Source organism: Ursus arctos, unplaced genomic scaffold (assembly GCF_023065955.2).
Source record: "Ursus arctos isolate Adak ecotype North America unplaced genomic scaffold, UrsArc2.0 scaffold_36, whole genome shotgun sequence".
NCBI classification, from domain to species: Eukaryota; Metazoa; Chordata; class Mammalia; order Carnivora; family Ursidae; genus Ursus; species Ursus arctos.
Genome location: NW_026623050.1, coordinates 9,140,588 through 9,159,056, shown reverse-complemented (window position 1 = coordinate 9,159,056; position 18,469 = coordinate 9,140,588). Strand labels below are relative to the sequence as shown.

General features: G+C 43.2%; 2 protein-coding genes across 11 annotated transcripts in view; one reads left to right on the top strand and one right to left on the bottom strand.

Moving 5' to 3' along the window:
* Positions 1-4,827, bottom strand: part of TUBGCP4 (tubulin gamma complex associated protein 4) — a 34,431-nt gene extending 29,604 nt beyond the window's left edge. The window contains exon 1 of the mRNA XM_026479879.4: positions 4,726-4,827. Within this exon, the coding sequence (XP_026335664.1) occupies positions 4,726-4,803 (78 nt within the window). The 5' untranslated portion in view covers positions 4,804-4,827. The remainder of the gene's footprint in view (positions 1-4,725) is intronic.
* Positions 4,828-5,020: 193 nt separating this feature from the next.
* Positions 5,021-17,470, top strand: ZSCAN29 (zinc finger and SCAN domain containing 29). 10 transcript variants are annotated; one of them, XM_048218237.2, is made up of 6 exons: positions 5,021-5,174; positions 6,125-6,319; positions 7,028-7,232; positions 9,051-9,746; positions 12,061-12,531; positions 14,269-17,470. In XM_048218237.2, exons 2-6 carry the CDS (start codon positions 6,236-6,238, stop codon positions 15,135-15,137), a joined length of 2,325 nt encoding a protein of 774 aa, XP_048074194.1. In that variant the 5' UTR covers positions 5,021-5,174; positions 6,125-6,235; the 3' UTR covers positions 15,138-17,470. The 10 variants fall into 10 exon arrangements, with proteins under 10 accessions (XP_048074194.1, XP_048074199.1, XP_026335662.1 ...); XM_048218242.2 differs by having other exon boundaries at positions 6,125-6,553; positions 9,085-9,746; XM_026479877.4 differs by having other exon boundaries at positions 6,125-6,553.
* The last annotated feature ends 999 nt before the right edge of the window (positions 17,471-18,469 follow it).

Here is an 18,469-nt window from a genome sequence, read left to right as displayed (position 1 = left end):
TAGTTTACTGAAATAGGTGGTAACACATGGTAAAGAATTCAAACACTACCAAATGTTGTACATTAAAACAAGTCAACCTCCCCACAGGTGGCTACTATTACTTGTTTCTTACTCAATCTTTCAGGGATGGCCTATAAGGATATGGAGTTTTGGACCTGATTTCAACAAAGTCTCTTTAGTGATACTGCTCAGACTAGGATCTGCAGACTCCAGGGGTTTGTCGGACATATTCTTTTTTTTTTTTTTTTTAAGATTTTATTTATTTATTTGACAGAGATAGAGACAGCCAGTGACAGAGATAGAGACAGCCAGAGAGAGAGGGAACACAAGCAGGGGGAGTGGGAGAGGAAGAAACAGGCTCATAGCAGAGGAGCCTGATGTGGGGCTCGATCCCGTAACGCCAGGATCACGCCCTGAGCTGAAGGCAGACGCTCTAACCGCTGTGCCACCCAGGCGCCCCTGTCGGACATATTCTTAAGATTTACGAATTCTCTATAAAATCTTTTTTTTTTTTTTTAAGATTTTATTTATTTATTCGACAGAGAGAGACAGCCAGCGAGAGAGGGAACACAAGCAGGGGGAGTGGGAGAGGAAGAAGCAGGCTCATAGCGGAAGAGCCCGATGTGGGACTCGATCCCGTAACGCCGGGATCACGCCCTGAGCCAAAGTTAGACGATCAACCGCTGTGCCACCCAGGCGCCCCTGTCGGACATATTCTTAAGATTTACGAATTCTCTATAAAATCTCTATAAAATCTTAAATTTTATTTTCATTTCAATAAAAATGTAAAACTAACGTAACATACTATAACCTACAAAAGCCCCTTATAATTGGACATATAAATGTAGTGTCCATATTTTCATTTGTATTTGGTATTTCATTTCATTGGGTATTATTTTAATTGAAATAAAGGCCAAATAATAACCTACTATGCTATATAAAGGTTTCACAGCAGTTCAAGTAGAACAGTAGTAGGAGAATGTATCATTCAACCATATTTTTTTTTATATTGTGGTAAAATATACATAACATAAAAGTTACTATTTTAGCCATCGTCTAAGAAGTACAGCCCTGTGGCGTTAAGTGCATTCACACTGTCGTGCATCCATCACCACCATCCAGCTCCAGAACTTTATCTTCCCAAACTGAAACTCTGTATCCGTTAAACATTAACTTCCCATTCCTCCCTCCCCCCAGCCCCTGGCAACCACCCTTCTCTTTCTTGTCTCTATAATTTTGACCATTCTAAGTACTTCAAATAAGTGTAAATACAATATTTGTCCTTCGATGACTGGCTTTTTTCACTTAGCATAGTGTCTCCAAGGTTAATCCATGTTGTAGCATGTATCATTTGAATTTCCTTCCTTTTTAAGACTGAAAAATATTCCACTGTATGTTTGTGCAGCATTTTGTTTATCCAATTCATCTGCCAAGGGACGCTTGAGTTACTTTTACCTTTTGGCTATAGCAAATAATACTGCTATTAACGTGGGTATACAAATATCTGTTCACGTGTATGAAGATATTTTGGGATGTATACCTAGAAATGAAATTGCTGGATCGTTTGGTAGTTCTAGGTTTAATTTTTTTTGAGAAGTCACCATATTATTTTCCACAGGGGCTGCACCATTTTCCGTTCCCACCAGTAATGCACAAGGGTTCTAATTTCTCCACGATCTCACCCACACTTGTCATTTTCTGTTTATTTGATTGAAGGGTATAAAATGGTATCTCATTGTGCTTTTGATCTGCATTTCCCTAAAAATCAGCCATATCTATAATCTTTTCATTTGCTTATTGGCCACTGTATATCTTCTTTGGAGGATCAACCGTCTTTTAACGAACACCTACTTACCCCAGGCACTGTGTTAATATCCCAAGATTAAACAGTGAACAAAATCAGATGTAGTTACTATCCCCAAGGAACTTAGCATATTACATATTTATATCGTGAGTACTATATTTTGTGGATGCCATCTTTACATGACAGTAAATGCAGTAAAAAATAGGGAAAGAAGAATTTTTCTGCTACTGAATCCACAATATGTTTAGGAATCCACTTAATGCAGATTTTAATGACATAACACCTACCATATCTTCAAGTTAATAACTTAAGAGGTACCACAACACAGTGCTTAAGAATCGGCCTTTGGAGGCCAGCCTAATTACTCTGTTAGTGCAGCTCCCTTCAGCTGGAGCTGTAGCCCCAATAAAGCCTTGCCTGTGGCTTTGAAAAAAAAAAAAAAAGAGAGAGAACTCATATTTAGAGTCAGATTGCCAGGTTTGAATCCCTGAGTTGCCTCTTACTTGCATGAAATCTTAGGCAAATTAAAATACCTCTCTGTGCCTCAGTTTCATACCTAGAAAGTAGAGATGGTAATTGTGGGGATTAATGTTAATACATGTAAAGCCATACACACTGCAAGCGCTCAATACATGAAAGCAATTTTTCATTATCAGGACCGCTCTACCCAGTTATCAAGTGATATTCCCACTAAAATTGGAATTTTGAGCAGTGCTTTGTTGGCAGAGTTTTATAAAAGTTCAGGGTCTAGTTATTCTGAAACAGCAAACAATACCTTGAAGTTATTGATACCATTGGGTATAACTTTCTTATATTAACAGGCATTCTTTACCACAGACTTACTGAAGTCAAAACAGAGATCTGTAGCAGTCATACTATTATTAAACTCAGTGTTGGAGATTTAGTTTCAGCAAAACAATAGTGTATGTCACATTAAATCACCGGTTCTCAATCAGAGGCAATTTTGCACCATTTGGTAAATGTCTGGAGATACTTTTGATTGCCACAATTCAGGGGGTACTACTGACATCTAGTGGGTAGAGGCCATGGATGTGGCTAAACATCCTATAATGCACAAGCAAGACACACCCCACAACAAAGAATTATCCAGTCTACAGCGTCAATAATGCCAAGGTTGAGAAACTATACATTAATGTTATTTTGAATTTATCCATTTGGTAGTTTTGTTTACTTTGTAACAGATATTTGGTTTAATAGTTTTTTAAGAGCAATATGCTTGAGTTTATACTTAGGTTAATGCGTACATATATTCAATATTATCATAAAATGATTTTTTATCAATATTTGGCATACAAAACAATTTTTACCTTTATTTGATTGTGAAAAACAGTGCTCTGCAGAAAGTATGCAGTATTTTCTGTTTTTAGTAGTCTTTTTTCCTTCCATAAATATCTGAACACCTACTATATGGCAGAAACTCTGCGGGCTACATTGATGAAGAAAACCACTATAGTCTTTGCCCCTATGGGCAAACTATGAGGGAAAACCACTATTAACAGGTAGCAAAAATAAACAATATGAACTGTGCTAAGTCCCATGAGGGAAATAAACAAGCTGCTGTGATGGAGAGTAATGGCATATGGTGAGGATACCTAAAGAGATGGTCAGAGAAAATTTTTTCTGAAGTGACTTTAACTCTGAGACCTTAAGAAGTCAAGTTCCCACAAATACTTCCTAAGCATTTCCTTCCTATATACCTGCCATTGTGCTAGTTTTACAGGGGAAAATATGGAGAGGAATCTGATTTATAGGTTTTATATAATAAAAGTCATTTTTCTGCTCTTCCACAGCCTGTACCGCCAATTCTTATAGGAATAGGCATGACTTTTTTTTTTTTTTCACTTAAATTCCAGTTAGTTAACGAAGTGTAATACCAGTTTCAGGTAGATAATACAGTGATTCAACACATCCATACAACACCCAGTGCTCATCACAAGAAGTGCACCCCTTAACCTCCATCACCTATTTCACCCATTCCTCCACGCCCCTCCCCTCTGGTAACCAACAGTTTGTTCTCTATAAAGAAGAATCTGTTGCTTGGTTTAGAATTGGCATGACTTTGTGATCAGAGCTAGATTCAAATCTTGTCATTACCAGGCCTAGTCACCATGAATTTCTCTGAGTTTCAGTTTGCTCTTTTGTAAACTGGGGCTAACAATACCTAAGTTACTAAGTTATTGAGAGGATTGGATAATATTACTGAAAGCAGAAGTAGAAAAGAATGGCTCACATACTGGAGCCAAGCACACCTGGTGTTCAGGACGAAGCTCACTAATGACTAGCTACCAGGTACAGGGAGTTAATCCGTGAAGTGGAGGTAGGTGACTGTGAAGATTAAAAGAGATAATGCATATAGTACCTAACCCTTCCTCCGTATATATTCCTGGTTACATGAAAATCGCCTTCCAAATTCTCCTAGTGCAGAAATTTCCTGGGAAAGGAGTAATGAGGGAAACACTCTTTCGTTTTTCAGTCAACAAAACTGGCTGACCCCATACAGTGTGTTAAGCGCTACGTATTTGGACTAGCTTTCAAAGCTCACTTTAAAGCAGTGCGTGAGTGAAAACTGGTGAAAGCGCCTCCTTCACTTGAACATCCAGTTCCCCAGCAACTCTCGCTTAGATACCTCAACCTTAGGCAGGGTCGCGTGCTCCCTCCTCCTCCCCGCACCCTCCGGCGTCCTCCTACAGTTAGCCGGCCCCGGCCCAGCCCTCTCGAGGTGAGATCCAGCGCGCCAACGCCCCTCAGGCACTTCCCCGGTTACCAGCCCAGGGACTCGCCCCGCGAACACCTCAGCGCCTGGAAGCCCCGCCCTTCGACCCCGCAGACTCCTCCCCCGGGCACTGGCGCTGGCCCGCCCATTCTGCGCTCCCGAGTTCCCGCGCTGAGCTAGACGGTACCTGGAGGCCACTCCGCTTGTTCCACGTGAAAATGGACCCTGGGTACCCGCTCAGAGCCAAGAGCAGTTCGTGGATCATTCCCACGGCGGACCTCGAGTCCCTATTTGCGCCGCCCCCTCCTCCAACGCCCCTCCAGGGGACCGCGGAGACTAATGCTGCCTTCTCGTCAAGGCCTCTGGGACAGGCGGTTCGTCCTGAATCCCAAGCGGCAAGACAACTGCTGCGGGAAGAGCGGAGGGGAAATATTACGGGATAGGCGCCCCACGTCCCGGAAGTGTGCCGCGCTCGCCTGGGCCCACTCACTCGCTCCTGCGGCGGCTCTGCTGGAGGAGTCTCCGTAGTTGCCCTTGCGCATGCGCCCTCAGTGCCCGAGTCGCCCGCTCGGACTTCCGGTTTGAGAGCTGGACTGGGAGGCCGAAGAGCCGGGCCTGGGGCCCGACCCTAAGAGGGTGAGGCTGGCCCGGGGGCAGAGATGCGAGTGGGTTGAGGGGCAACCCCGAGAAGAAGACGCTCCCAGGGGTGTCCGGAGGGTGCTCTCAGGGCGCCTTAGCTCGGTCGGAGGCCTCTGGAGGGACCGCACGACGGCTCCGAGAGTGACCTGGCCGGAGGGACCGAAGACAAAGAGGCCGGAATCCCGCACCCGCCGCTCCTTGAGCCGAGTCCCGCTCCCGCGAACCCCGCAGCACCCGGAGCCCCTGGCCAGCAACCGAACCCATCCTCAGGAGACCCATTACTACTGCCCCCTCGGACTCCCTCTCGCCACCAACTCAGTGTAACTCCCCACGCCTACCGGCCGGCCCTCGCTTCAGGAACCAAAACCAATCCTCCCAATGCGGGAGGTTTCCCGTCAGTAGTTCCCGAATAGTTAATGAGGGGTTACTTAACGCTTTGTGGGAAAAGACCCAGTATTCAGTACTTGATTTTTGTCCCGGGTGGGAATTGGTAGTTGTGTAGTCTGAGGGGGCCGGGAGGATGTAAAGGGCCTCCGGAAGGACTGCGGAGGTACTGGGGGAGATCAGTTGCGACCCGCTGGACAGAGGCTTTTTGGTGCCTTCAGCAGGATGGTGACTTGCCTTTAGATCCTCTCAAGCTCCAGGTCTCCCATATGGTTCAAACTCACTATGTAACATTGGTCAGGGGAGCTAAATGGGATCAGGTTTGGGGGGAGGTGGAAGAAAGCAGACAATATTCTTTGCTGCTTCCCCGGGCTGCCTTGGAAGTCACCCAGAAATGGTAGCTTTTGAAAGATCTCTCCTTCATGCTGTTTTGGCTTGCTGTCCTAAAGTTGGTGCTACCTCAGATGGCCACGTGGAGTATATGGGAAGTCAGGCCAGCTCTTGGCAAGACTTTAGACATATGAGTGTATTTCTTCTGATAGTGCCATCTCTCTCTACCCTAGGAGGAAACTCTTCTTACAGTTGACTCATCTGCAGGTGATTCTCCAAGGACATGGGAAAATAGGTGTAAGCCCTCGAACCCTTAAGTGGAGGGGAGCTGCTTTCTGCTGTGAATGATGGCCAAACCCACTCTGAGAGGGAATGGCACTAACTCTGAGACATTCCGACAGCGCTTCAGGAGATTTCACTACCAGGAGGTAGCTGGGCCCCGGGAGGCTTTCAGCCAACTCTGGGAACTTTGCTGTCGTTGGCTAAGGCCGGAGGTGCGCACCAAGGAGCAAATTGTAGAATTGTTGGTGCTAGAGCAGTTCCTGACCATCTTACCTGGGGAGATCCAGAATTGGGTACAGGAGCAATGTCCAGAAAGTGGAGAGGAGGCAGTGGCTCTGGTGGAAGATTTAGAAAGAGAGCCTGGAAGACCTGGACGTTCGGTGAGAAGGGAGGGGGAATTCAGAAGTCTGTGACTGGGAAGGGGCAAGGATAATATGAAGGTATATACAGGTTTAAAGAGGGGCACAACCTCCTTTGTTGATGCTTATACTTCTGGTCCTGGAACAGGTAACTTTTTCAGATAGAGCTTATCTGGAGATGCTACCTGGGTGTACCTTTGCTACCTTGTCATAATGAGTTATTCATACTCTTAACAGTTTTTTACTTAAGAGGGAAGAAAGGGGCATTATTTTTTAGCTTGTAGGTGGGTTTACTATTTTGAACTTTTCTTTCTGGAGTTCCAGCTGCTCTAAGCTAATGGAATAAGAAAGACCCTTGTTTACTCTTAAACCCCTTCCCCTGCCAAACCTAGCCAAATCCTAAAAGGATGAACTCTTTTGGGGTATTAAATAATCTCCTCTGGGAATGCCCCTCATTATAACCTTGCAGTGACAATTAATGGGGGTTGTTTCTAGGTCACAGTCTCTGTGAAGGGGCAGGAAGTGCGCTTGGAGAAGATGACACCCCTGAAATCATCACGAGAGTTATTAAGTGTTCGGCAGGAGTCAGTGGAACCCCAGCCCAGGGGTGTAACCAAGAAAGAGAGGGCAAGGAGCCCAGACCTGGGACCACAGGAGCAGATGAACCCAAAGGAGAAGCTCAGACCTTTTCAAAGGAGCGGTGAGGAGTAGATTCGTATGGGAAGATAGTATGCCATTCTAAATTGGGAAGTAGGGTTGGGAATAGTGAGTGGGAGTGGGATTTCAGGAAATGAGTTGAAATTATAGAATATGCAGTTGTTGGAGGCCTCCTGAAGGTATGTAGTTTAGCCCTCTGATGTAGTATTCTTATTTCCTCTTTTGACAAGTCTGCCAGAGGATGGCTTCCTAGTTTTTATCAGAATTGGAACTATTTTATTTCCTCTTGGTAATGATGATACTAGGTCAGTATTTTCTAAATAAAAATTCTTTTGTATACTTGAAGGCACAGCCTCCTTTCAGTCGTTTTCCTTCTCCAAATTGAACTATATTTGTTTCTTTAAGCTCTTCCCCAGAAGCTCCATTCTTTAGACCTACTAAGTTTTTGTTATTCTCCTTTGGAAGTGAAGTCTTCCAAATATCATGTTAATTGTGGAGAACTAAATTATATTATTCCAGCGAAGGTCTGGTAGGTAGAGGCAGAGTAGGAATTTTACATCAGAATTTCACTACATTTTCTTTCAGTAGAGCTCAACTAATTATTTGGTGATTATTGTTTACTTGGTAACTCCCAGGACTCTTACCACTTTCCCCATTGTCTTTGTGCCTAGTGCTTATTGTTGTACTTGATTTTGTAGAACTTGTTTTTCTTCTTTGTACTCAGTTGAACTCCATATTATCTGTTTGTTTGGGTTTTTTTGATCATTTCTTTAACTTGTTGAAGTTGTTTTGAATTCTGATCTTATCATCCAAGAAGCTAGGCTTCTCAGCCATTTGCAATGGTGTCTGTTTAGTAATCCAGATGCAACTCCTCTACCCCAGAGACTTGCAGAATTAATCATTTTTTTGAACACCTACCGTGTATTCCAATGCCTTGCAATAAGTTTACAATATTACTCTGCAATAAGTAAAGGTGCCTGTTCTCAAAGAGCTTAGGGTGTGATTGGAAGCAAATATGTGCTGAACTGAACTGTGTTGAAACTGTGCCAAACAATGACTTTTACTCAATTTGTGTGAGTACAATAGGGGTTTGGCAGAGTGAGAGATGAGGGAGGGCAGTAGGGAAGGCTTTATAAGGTGGCTTTGGCAAATACGACTTCTCATAGAATGGGTTAAATTTGGATAGGAGGGACTTAAAGGAAAGGCACAGAGTGATGAATAACAGTATGCTGTGTTCTGAAGGGGAGTCTGATATGAATGGACAGTGCATGGTAGGCACTCAGGTTAAGGTTCAGCAGTATAGTGTTTGAGCTGAGGAAGCAAGAGCCTGGAGTTAGGTAGGGACAGCGACCGCTGCATTTATCCGGCTGTGAGAGGATACAGGGTCTAGATCTGGATGACGGCATGAGGAACAGAGCAGGACATACTATGGGAAAAACCTTTAGAACTTGGTGACAGTGTGAAGGAAATAGATGAACTGAAGTTTCCCCCTTGAAACCACTTTGAGTTTAATTCCCTAGCGCCAAGTGGAGAACTTATAGGAGACGGGAGGTGACTGTTCCCAGCAGTGCCAAGACCTGTAACTGGTGAGGAGAGCTAGGGAGCAACATGGAACAGAAGTTATTTGCTCTGAACACACAAACAGAACCTTTTCCTCTCTTGTCACCCTGCTCTGGAAAATCTTTTTTGAGGTTTTATGTATTTTCCCCACTTTCTCCAACCCATTGAACTTTCTGAAAACACTTTCTTAGACACTTTCTTTATAAGCCTCTTGGATTCAAAAAAAGGCAGGTCTGAACTCAGAGATGTTTTTATGATCAATCCAAATTATGATATCCTTTGTTTGCTTCCCTGCAAGCAGGCTTTCCATTTCCTAAATCCGGTGTGGTCTCCAGGTTGAAGCAAGGAGAGCCATGGATCCCTGATCTGGGGTCCAAAGAGAAGGAACTCCCAAGAGGCAGTCACACAGGAGATAGACAAATGCATGCTGATCTGTTACCACCCAAGAGAGAGAGAAGAAGCTGGGTGGACCAGGATCACTGGGGCTTTGAGGATGAGAAGGTAGCAGGTGTGCACTGGGGCTATGAAGAGACCAGAACTCTCCTTGCAATTCTCAGTCAGACTGAGTTTTATGAGGCTCTCCGAAACTGTCATCGAAACAGCCAAGTGTATGGGGCTGTGGCTGAGCGGCTCCGGGAGTATGGCTTCCTTCGGACCCTGGAACAATGTCGGACCAAGTTCAAAGGTCTCCAGAAGAGCTATAGGAAAGTCAAGAGTGGTCACCCACCTGAGACCTGCCCCTTCTTTGAAGAGATGGAGGCCCTGATGAGTGCCCAGGTCATCGCCTTGCCCAGTAATGGCTTGGAAGAGGCAGCCTCTCACTCTGGCCTAGTAGGCAGTGATGCCGAGACTGAGGAGCTAGGGCAAGGGGGCTGGCAGCTTGAGGAAGCAGAAGAGGGTATGGCTGAAGAGTCTGACAGTGATGAAATGGGCCAGGAGGCCACCCCCCAAGACCCCGACAACTCAACTGCACCTGTTCTTTTTCGAAGCCCAAGTGGTAAGAAGCTTTTCTTTTTGGGGTTCTGGGATTAGATTTGAGGAGTTAGGAGACTGCATGTGCAGTCAGGAAGTTTAATGTTGCCTGTCAGCTTTGTCACTTAAAGAGAACAAGAGGCACTTCTCAGTTCTATGTATATTTCATTCTCTTTGGTGGGAAAATTAGATAATAGTAAGTAGGGAGTAATTTTAGATATTTTAAAGAAGTACATTCAGAAAATTCTAGAGAGGGGCGCCTGGGTGGCACAGCGGTTAAGTGTCTGCCTTCGGCTCAGGGCGTGATCCCAGCATTCTGGGATCGAGCCCCACATCAGGCTCCTCCGCTGTGAGCCTGCTTCTTCCTCTCCCACTCCACCTGCTTGTGTTCCCTCTCTCGCTGGCTGTCTCTATCTCTGTCGAATAAATAAATAAAATCTTTAAAAAAAAAAAAAAGAAAAAATTCTAGAGAGTTCTTTAAAAGAATATCAGTCCTTCCATTTATTAAAATATTTTTTCCTGATTATAAAATCACTAACTGCTGAGAAAAACCTGGCACTATACTATGTTTAAGGAAAGTATTTATTGAGCACCTTATACAAACTGGTGCTTCATCTTTTATTTCCCCAGTCCTCAATGTCAGTTTATTTTGTGTTCCTTTTCACTTAGCATAGCATAGTGAAGGACTGCCCAAAGCTGGGGAAACATTTTCTAAGACTCCTCTAGGAGATTCGCAACACACATAGTAAGAAATCTTGTTTAACACTTTGTTGAAATATTATTTGCCCATGGAACTGTTTTTTAAGTATTATTTAATACTGTTGATATAATTTGTATAACCATGTTGTTACAGAAAGAACACCAAAATATGAGTCGGGGCTTTGTTTCTAATCTTGAACACTAATCACCTGGGTGACCTTGGATAGTTACCTGACCATTTCAGAGCTGTTTCCTCACCTGTAGAATGGGGCATGACAGCAGGACTACATCTCTGAAGTTGCAGTTTCACTGTGAACAGTGATCTTTTCCTTTCATTTTTTATTATATGGGTGTTGTTACTTCAGTTCTGTTCTAGGCTTCTTGTCTTTCTGTCTTCTACTTTTTCCTTTCTCAATATCTGTTTTTTTTTCTTTCATTCTCTCATTTTGTCAGTTATATATGCAGGTAAACCACAGACATGGCACATATGCTAGCTGCTATTATTTTCATTACCTGTTCTTTTCATCTTTTTCCACTGCTTTTTCTCTGTCTTCCGATTCTTTCTCCAACTCCTTTACCTGCAGTGAGTGGAGGATGATGGAAGCAGCATCATCTCCAGCTGGCAGTCAAGTGGGAGGAAGACTCTGAATCTCCTTTCCCTCTACCTTGGGGGCTTTACAAGGAGCAGAGTCTGTAATCATACTGAAGTACTGCCCAAGGGAGGCCTGCACCACTAGTACGGGCTCAGGCCAGGAGATACTGCTCTGCTTCCTTCCTCTTTCTGGCTTCCACCAGTCCTTCACTCCTTAGGATAAGGTGCATGACTATCAGGTCCTTACCTTGTACCCTTCAGGTCTTTGCTATTACTGGGCTTGCTTTTTTGAGATTGTGGCAAATGAAGAAGGGCCATAATAGGGATTGGGCAACAGTGTGATTCTGAAAGAGACTGTTCCTTGGGGTCTTGAGTCACGCTTTGGAAAACTTAATTCATAAGGAAGTACAGCTGATGGAAAAAGAGTGATCAGAGAAGTTAGGGATAACTCATGACAGTGATTGACTGGGTCTTATTCCCCTGACCAGTTATTTTCTAGTTAGGATCAAAATTCCAGAGAAACTACTAGAAGAATGGGGAAATGCATCCTGTACTTTTTTTTTTTTTTAAGATTTTATTTATTTATTCAACAGAGATAGAGACAGCCAGCGAGAGAGGGAACACAAGCAGGGGGAGCGGGAGAAGCAGGCTCATAGCGGAGGAGCCTGATGTGGGATTCGATCCCAGAACACCGGGATCACGCCCTGAGCCGAAGGCAGACGCTTAACCGCTGTGCCACCCAGGCGCCCCACATCCTGTACTCTTGACTCAGTATATGTAATGACTGTTTCAGTGATCTGGTGGAAACGCTTTTTTTTTTTTAATGGCTAAAGAGAACATAGGAATCAAGTCCCTGTGAAATTGCTATGGGATATAGAGAAGCAAAACATTCTATAATGAGTTTGTATAGATTTTGGAAACAGGAAGTATTTTTTTCACCTAGGAGCCCAAGCTTAGGTGGTTTTTCATCATGCACTTGATAGGACTGAGTAATTGAGGCTGTGAAGCCCTGGATTAAGTGGTGCTGAAATTTCTCTTCTGGTGGCAGGTGTACACTGGGGCTATGAAGAGACAAAGACTTACCTTGCAATTCTTAGTGAGACTCAGTTCTACGAAGCCCTCCGGAACTGTCACCGCAACAGCCAGTTGTATGGAGCAGTGGCTGAGCGGTTATGGGAATATGGATTCTTAAGGACACCAGAGCAGTGTCGGACCAAGTTTAAAAGCCTACAAACCAGCTATCGGAAAGTCAAGAATGGCCAAGCACCAGAAACCTGTCCCTTCTTTGAAGAGATGGATGCTTTGGTGAGTGCCAGGGCTGTTGCCCTGCCCAGTGACAGCCAGGAAGAAGAGACAGCCTCTTGCCCCATCCAGGAGACCAGTGAGACTGAAGCTGAGAAGCAAGCTGAGGTGGCAGAAGAGACCATAGAAGAAGATTCTGAGGATGATGAAGAGGACACTGAGGTACCTCTGGGGGTTGTCATGACCCGTGCTCCAGTCTTATTCCAGAGCCCCAGTGGTAAGATCCTTTTACTTTTTGAGGTTTAAGTAGCAAAGGGGAGGCAGTGGGATTTAGGAGAAAAACCAACAATCTGAAGACCAGGAGACTGGCCTCTACACCCAGCTCTCATGGATTCTTCTTGTAACCACCTTCTCTCTTCTCCATGTTTCCTTTCTATTAAAGCAGCTCACAGAGGGGATATAAATTATTCACCTGACTTGCCTTCTCATCCTACAGCTTCTGTCTGATGGGTGCAAACTTTCTAACTTTGCCCTCTTCTACATCTGAGCTGTTAGGCAGTTTACCTAGCAGGGAGTATGAAAGTTAACATCTCCCAGGTAGCATGTGGGATACCCATAGTGGGATGAAGTTGATTTTAAAAGTTCATTCTTGTTAAATGTTTTTTCCTCTACTTTGAACTTGTATACCAGTTGTATGTCTGCTTTATTCACATCTATGAAAACCCGATAACCTCTTTCTTCAGCCACAGCCGGGCAAAAGTCTGAGATTTCTTAGGGAATGGACCCTTTGAATCTTAGCTGTTGTGAGAAAAAGAAATACTTCACTATGGCTTTCCTCCTTGTGGGAAGAATAATTCTGATTTTGGAGTCATAGATGTATATGAATCTGAACTCTGTTGTCCATTAGCCAGCTGAGTGACACAGAGCAAGTTACTTAACCCTGTAAGTTTGCTTACATATTAAGACCTACCTCATCGAGGTTGATGTAAATGAGGTACTATGGTGAAGCACCTAGCACAGTGCTTAGGCACATAGTAAGTACCTAATAAGTAATAGCATTCTTTTCGAGAAGTTCTTTAGATCTGCATTCTTCAAGGGTGTTCCACGGAGCATCAGTTCTGTGGAGGTGTTAATATTTCCACTAAAAATGGTTTCTAGGTTTAGGAAATGCTAAATTACCCTCTTCGGAGGCTCACAATACATACTCACATATTAAAGGTTCTGAGATTTCATCGAATCCAACAAATCTCTCTTTCATGGGGGCATCTTATAAGACTGGGCTTTTGGATAGAAATACTGTTTTTAAGGGGTACATAAACAGGCTGACGCTCAGTATTCCTTTGCTCTCAGATGTTGTCCAGGGAATTTGGGATCCAGGATTTTTCTGAACCATCTGAAAATTTGCCAAGCGTCTGCAAATTCACATAGCCTGGGCGTGGGGAGACCTGGTATTTGGTTCTTAGAAGAATATTAAAAGCTTAGCTTGAGCATTAGAGTAGTGCTTTGGGAACATTTAATGATTATTTTTCCATGGAAAAGAGAATGTTTTAGGGAGATACTTTCTAGCAAAATTTATCTCTCAGAAGGCCTTCTGTTCTTTGAAAGACACCAAGTATTTTCCTACCCTGTTTTTATTCTCTATATTGGAATTTGAGGGAGGGGGACTCATATAGCTCTTTTTGGATATAAAAGTTTCTCAGAGTTTTCCTGGGTATTCCTAGACCTCTCTTAAATCTGGTAGGTTTTCCTTGGTATACTGAGAGGGTTTTCTGAAGATCATGGGTATCCAGGAAGAGTTCAAAGAATGTATTAATCAGCCCCTATAACAGATGAGAAGCACGTGATTAGGTTACTAAGTAGAGGAGTAAAAATAGTGGAATTCTAATTGGTAGTAGTCATTTGGGATCTAGTGCTCCCTAATTTTTATCTTTAATCATCTAATGTGATACTTCCCTTACCCCCAGCACATAATATTGAGGAAATGATAACCTTTAAAATTCTATTCTTATATCAGGTTTTGAGGCTGGATTTGATAATGAAGAGAACCTAAAACGAGATATTTCTGAGGAAGTACAACTACATAGAACATTACTTGCAAGGTCTGAAAGGAAAGTTTCCCGGCATCTTACTCAGGGTAAAGGTGGTGAGAGTGAATGTAGATCAGGACAACAGTGGGCAAAGACCCCAGGGGAGAGAAGAGGAAAACAAACACTCCCAGAGAAGAGTTTAGGTAAAGTTCTAAATCATCAGAGACCTTACCTGGGAGAGAGACCCTGTAAATATCTCAGATACAGCAAAAGCTTTGGTCCGAATTCCCACCTCATGCATCAGATATCTCATCAAGTGGAAAATCCATATAAATGTGCTGATTGTGGGAAAAGCTTCAGTCGGAGTGCACGCCTCATTAGACACCGGAGAATCCACACTGGAGAGAAACCTTATAAGTGTCTTGACTGTGGGAAAAGTTTCCGTGACAGTTCAAATTTCATCACCCACAGGAGAATCCACACAGGAGAAAAACCATATCAATGTGGTGAGTGTGGAAAACGCTTCAATCAGAGCTCAAGCCTTATAATTCACCAGAGAACCCACACAGGAGAAAAGCCCTATCAATGTGAAGAGTGTGGAAAAAGTTTCAACAATAGTTCTCATTTCAGTGCACATCGGAGGATACACACAGGAGAGAGACCCCATGTGTGTCCTGACTGTGGAAAGAGTTTCAGTAAGAGTTCTGACTTACGTGCACATCATAGGACCCACACAGGAGAGAAACCCTATGGGTGTCATGACTGTGGCAAGTGCTTCAGTAAAAGCTCTGCTCTTAATAAGCACCGTGAGATCCATACACGAGAAAAACTTCTGTCACAGTCAGCACCTAAGTAAGCCCCTGAGATTTAAAGAAAAGATAAATGCATTGAAATGGTTTCAAAAAGTCTTCCAATAGTAGATCCATCTCCTATTCTCTGCCCAAATAGCATAGGAAACACTCTAAGATTTACCCCACTCTGTTCCCATGTTTTTCCTGGATCTGTGAATTCCTAAGGTAGTCGTCTTAAGAATGAAAGGAAGATTTCAGTTCCTCTCCTTGCCTTCATTGGAAATGACAGATAACACCTTTACCTCTCAGTACCTGTGTTGTTCCCTTAATAGAAAGGATGTAAGTAGATCCCATGTATTTATTTATCCTGTTATTCAGCTGCATTTCAGCTGGAAAAACCTATCACAGCAGCATTTCAGGGAGAAGTTGTGAAACTTTTCTTAGTGGGTCTAACTCTTTATACAATAATGGAAATGCAAGAAAGTGGCTTTTCCTGTTCACATAAGCCTGTGCTCAGAATGACACTGGTCGTGCACACTCTTCATTTACCTTAAAGGAGAGTTTAATATCCATCGTGGTTCTGCCCTATGAATCATCTTGTCAAAAGCCTAGGTGTTCTATATGGGGAAACAGTGTAAACCTTATATAAATATTGAAGTGTGAACCCTGGATTTCTTAATTTCTTCTAAGTCCTAGAAGATCTGGAATAGAATAACACATTTAGAGCAGCTAGCTTAATTTTTTTCTTCTGTTCCATGTCATCTGAATTTCATCTGCTCCCTCTGGTCCAGAAGTGCAAAGAGCAAGCCAGCTGGATATGTTGATATAAGAGAAGGCAGTTAAAGCTGCCAGTAGGGGATTGTCTGCATTCTACACACTCTAAACACCTAGTGTAGTGTTATACAGCACCCCATGGGCGCTCAATACTAACCTGCATCGAACAGAAACCACTGCCACATACCCATGGACTAGGAAACAGGCCACTTTGCTCTTTACCCTAATGGCAAGGAGGACAGATTATCTTTGGTCATTGGAGCTGCCAGTACTCACACACATGCACGTGCACATATTCAACTGTATGGATCTATTTTTAAAAGCTCTTCAAACACAAGTGTAATTCTGATCTGTATAATCAAATAGTAATGAATTAATTGCCCATCTATTCATAGTAGTATGATGAGCCCTGTACAGCACAAGGTAAACAGACCCTGTCCTTGTTCTTACAGTCTAAAACAGATGACACTGACATGGACAAATAAATAAATGTACATGTAGAGCTTCAACAGTTTTAGACAAATCTAGAAATCTAGTAACATTTTGCATAAATGTTAAGGTAAAATGCATTATAATTTTCTATAAGAAAAATCTGGGAGGTATTTTCTTCTCTTTATTCAGGAAGGCTTCATGAAATAGCAACTGTTCAAAGGAAGGAAGGTTACTGGGTAAATTAGGGTGGGATGAACTCTCCAAAACGAATCACAAAACTAGTGCTGAGTGGGTGAGAAATAGGAAAATTGGAGAGCAAGGTGTTTTATGCAAATGGAGCCGAGGGCAAAGGACAGACCGTAAGGAAAGTTAGACAAAATCTGGAGCAGCACAAACTTTGAGGAACAATATGATCTAGGCTATGCACGAGAGAGAGAACTGTCTTAACTGGAACATGGAGTGCTAGAGGGAGATCAGGAGCTGGTGGTCCATCCACCGATAATAAATCAGGTACTGTGCTGTACTTATTGATGAAAGAGCCAGCTCGCACTGGGGAAGAAGAATGAGCAGTTTAGGAGACTAGCTCCTATGGGAGACAAAGGTCAGAAACTAGTATCTTGAAAAGATACTTCAGTGGGCAGGTCTGAGGAAAGAGGAATGTGAACAGATGGCCAAGTCCTGGGATACGTAGCTGTTTCATATTCGCATTTAATCAGAGTCCTGGGGCTAGAATGAGATATCAAAGAGGAGTGGGGAGATAGAATATTCTCTAAGTCATAGCTTGCTGTGTTAGATGAGAGGCTGATGAGTGTTCTGGTGTTGAGGGACCCTACTACAAAGAATCTCCTAACGTTTATTAGGAGGAGATGGTATCTCAATTATGTGGCCTAAGCAGACAGGAACACAGAAGAAACACCAGTCTAAAGCAGTGCCTCAGGATCTGAGACGGTTTAGTAAGTGTGTTTTTTTAAATGTGTGTTTTTTAATATGAGAGATTACTGTCTTTATTGTATTTATGGATAGTGTGTAAAAAGCACTGGTTGGGGTATCAGCAGATTATGAATTCTGCTTCCAGATGTCTTGTGTGTAAGTCAACCTGTTTCCATCTCCCTTTCTGTAAAGCAGAATAATGTTTACACCTTAATCTGCCTCTCAGGGATACCATGTTAATAAAAATTATGTCTATAAAGTATCCAGTGTGTCTTCAGGTGGTTTCCCCCCCCCCCAAATATACATGTGCAAATTATTAAGTTGTTGCTGCTAGGAAAAGAAAAATATTTACCTGTTTTGGCTCCCTCTGTGGGCTTATCAGAAGTATGCCTGTTTGAATCTTTCTGTTCTAGACTGAGAAACAAATTAGGATGTGGTAAAAGAGAAATTAGAATGAAAATCCTTCTGTGGTATCTGTATCCATTAGGACAGTGCATTAGGGCCTATCATAACTGGGCATGGAGAGTAAGTCTTACTTTAAAAGACCCAGGACCAGCCTCCCCTGCACCCACCAAGCTGATGAAAAGAATGTACATAAGGAAGAGGGCAAAGGCAAACTCTCTTACTAGGGAAAGCCCATTTCATCTCAAACTAGCTTAATAAGCCATTTTCTGCTACCCAGTCTGCCATTCCTGAGGATGGAAGAAGAAATAGTCTTCATTCTAAGAAAGAGAAACCAAGGCCACTGTGGGTAGAGCAAGAGGATCTGTGCATCCTACCCTTTTAATACTCATAAGACCTTTGTGGGGACAGACTGAGTGATACGTATAGCAAAGGAAGTAAGGGTGTATTAGCAGGAGCTGCACAATCACAGCTTCATCAGCTGTTTCCTAGTGCTGTTATTTCTTGTTCTTCATTTTCTCCACACTATCATTTTTAAGATTTATTTATTTTAGAGAAAGTGCGCACGCCCGAGCAAGGAAGGGAGCAGAGGGAGAAGGACAGAGAGAATCTCAAGACTCCCGTCTAAGTGTGGAGCCAGATGCAGTTCTCCACATGGGGCTTGATCCCAGGACCCTGAGCTCATGACCTGAGCCAAAACCAAGAGTCGAACACTTAATCAACTGCACCACCCAGGTCCCCCACTTTTTTTTTTTTTTAAAGTAAATTCTACCCCCAATATGGGGCTCAAACTCATGATCCTGAGATCAAGAGTTGCATGTTCCCCTGACAGCCAACCAGGTGCCCCACATTCTTTTTT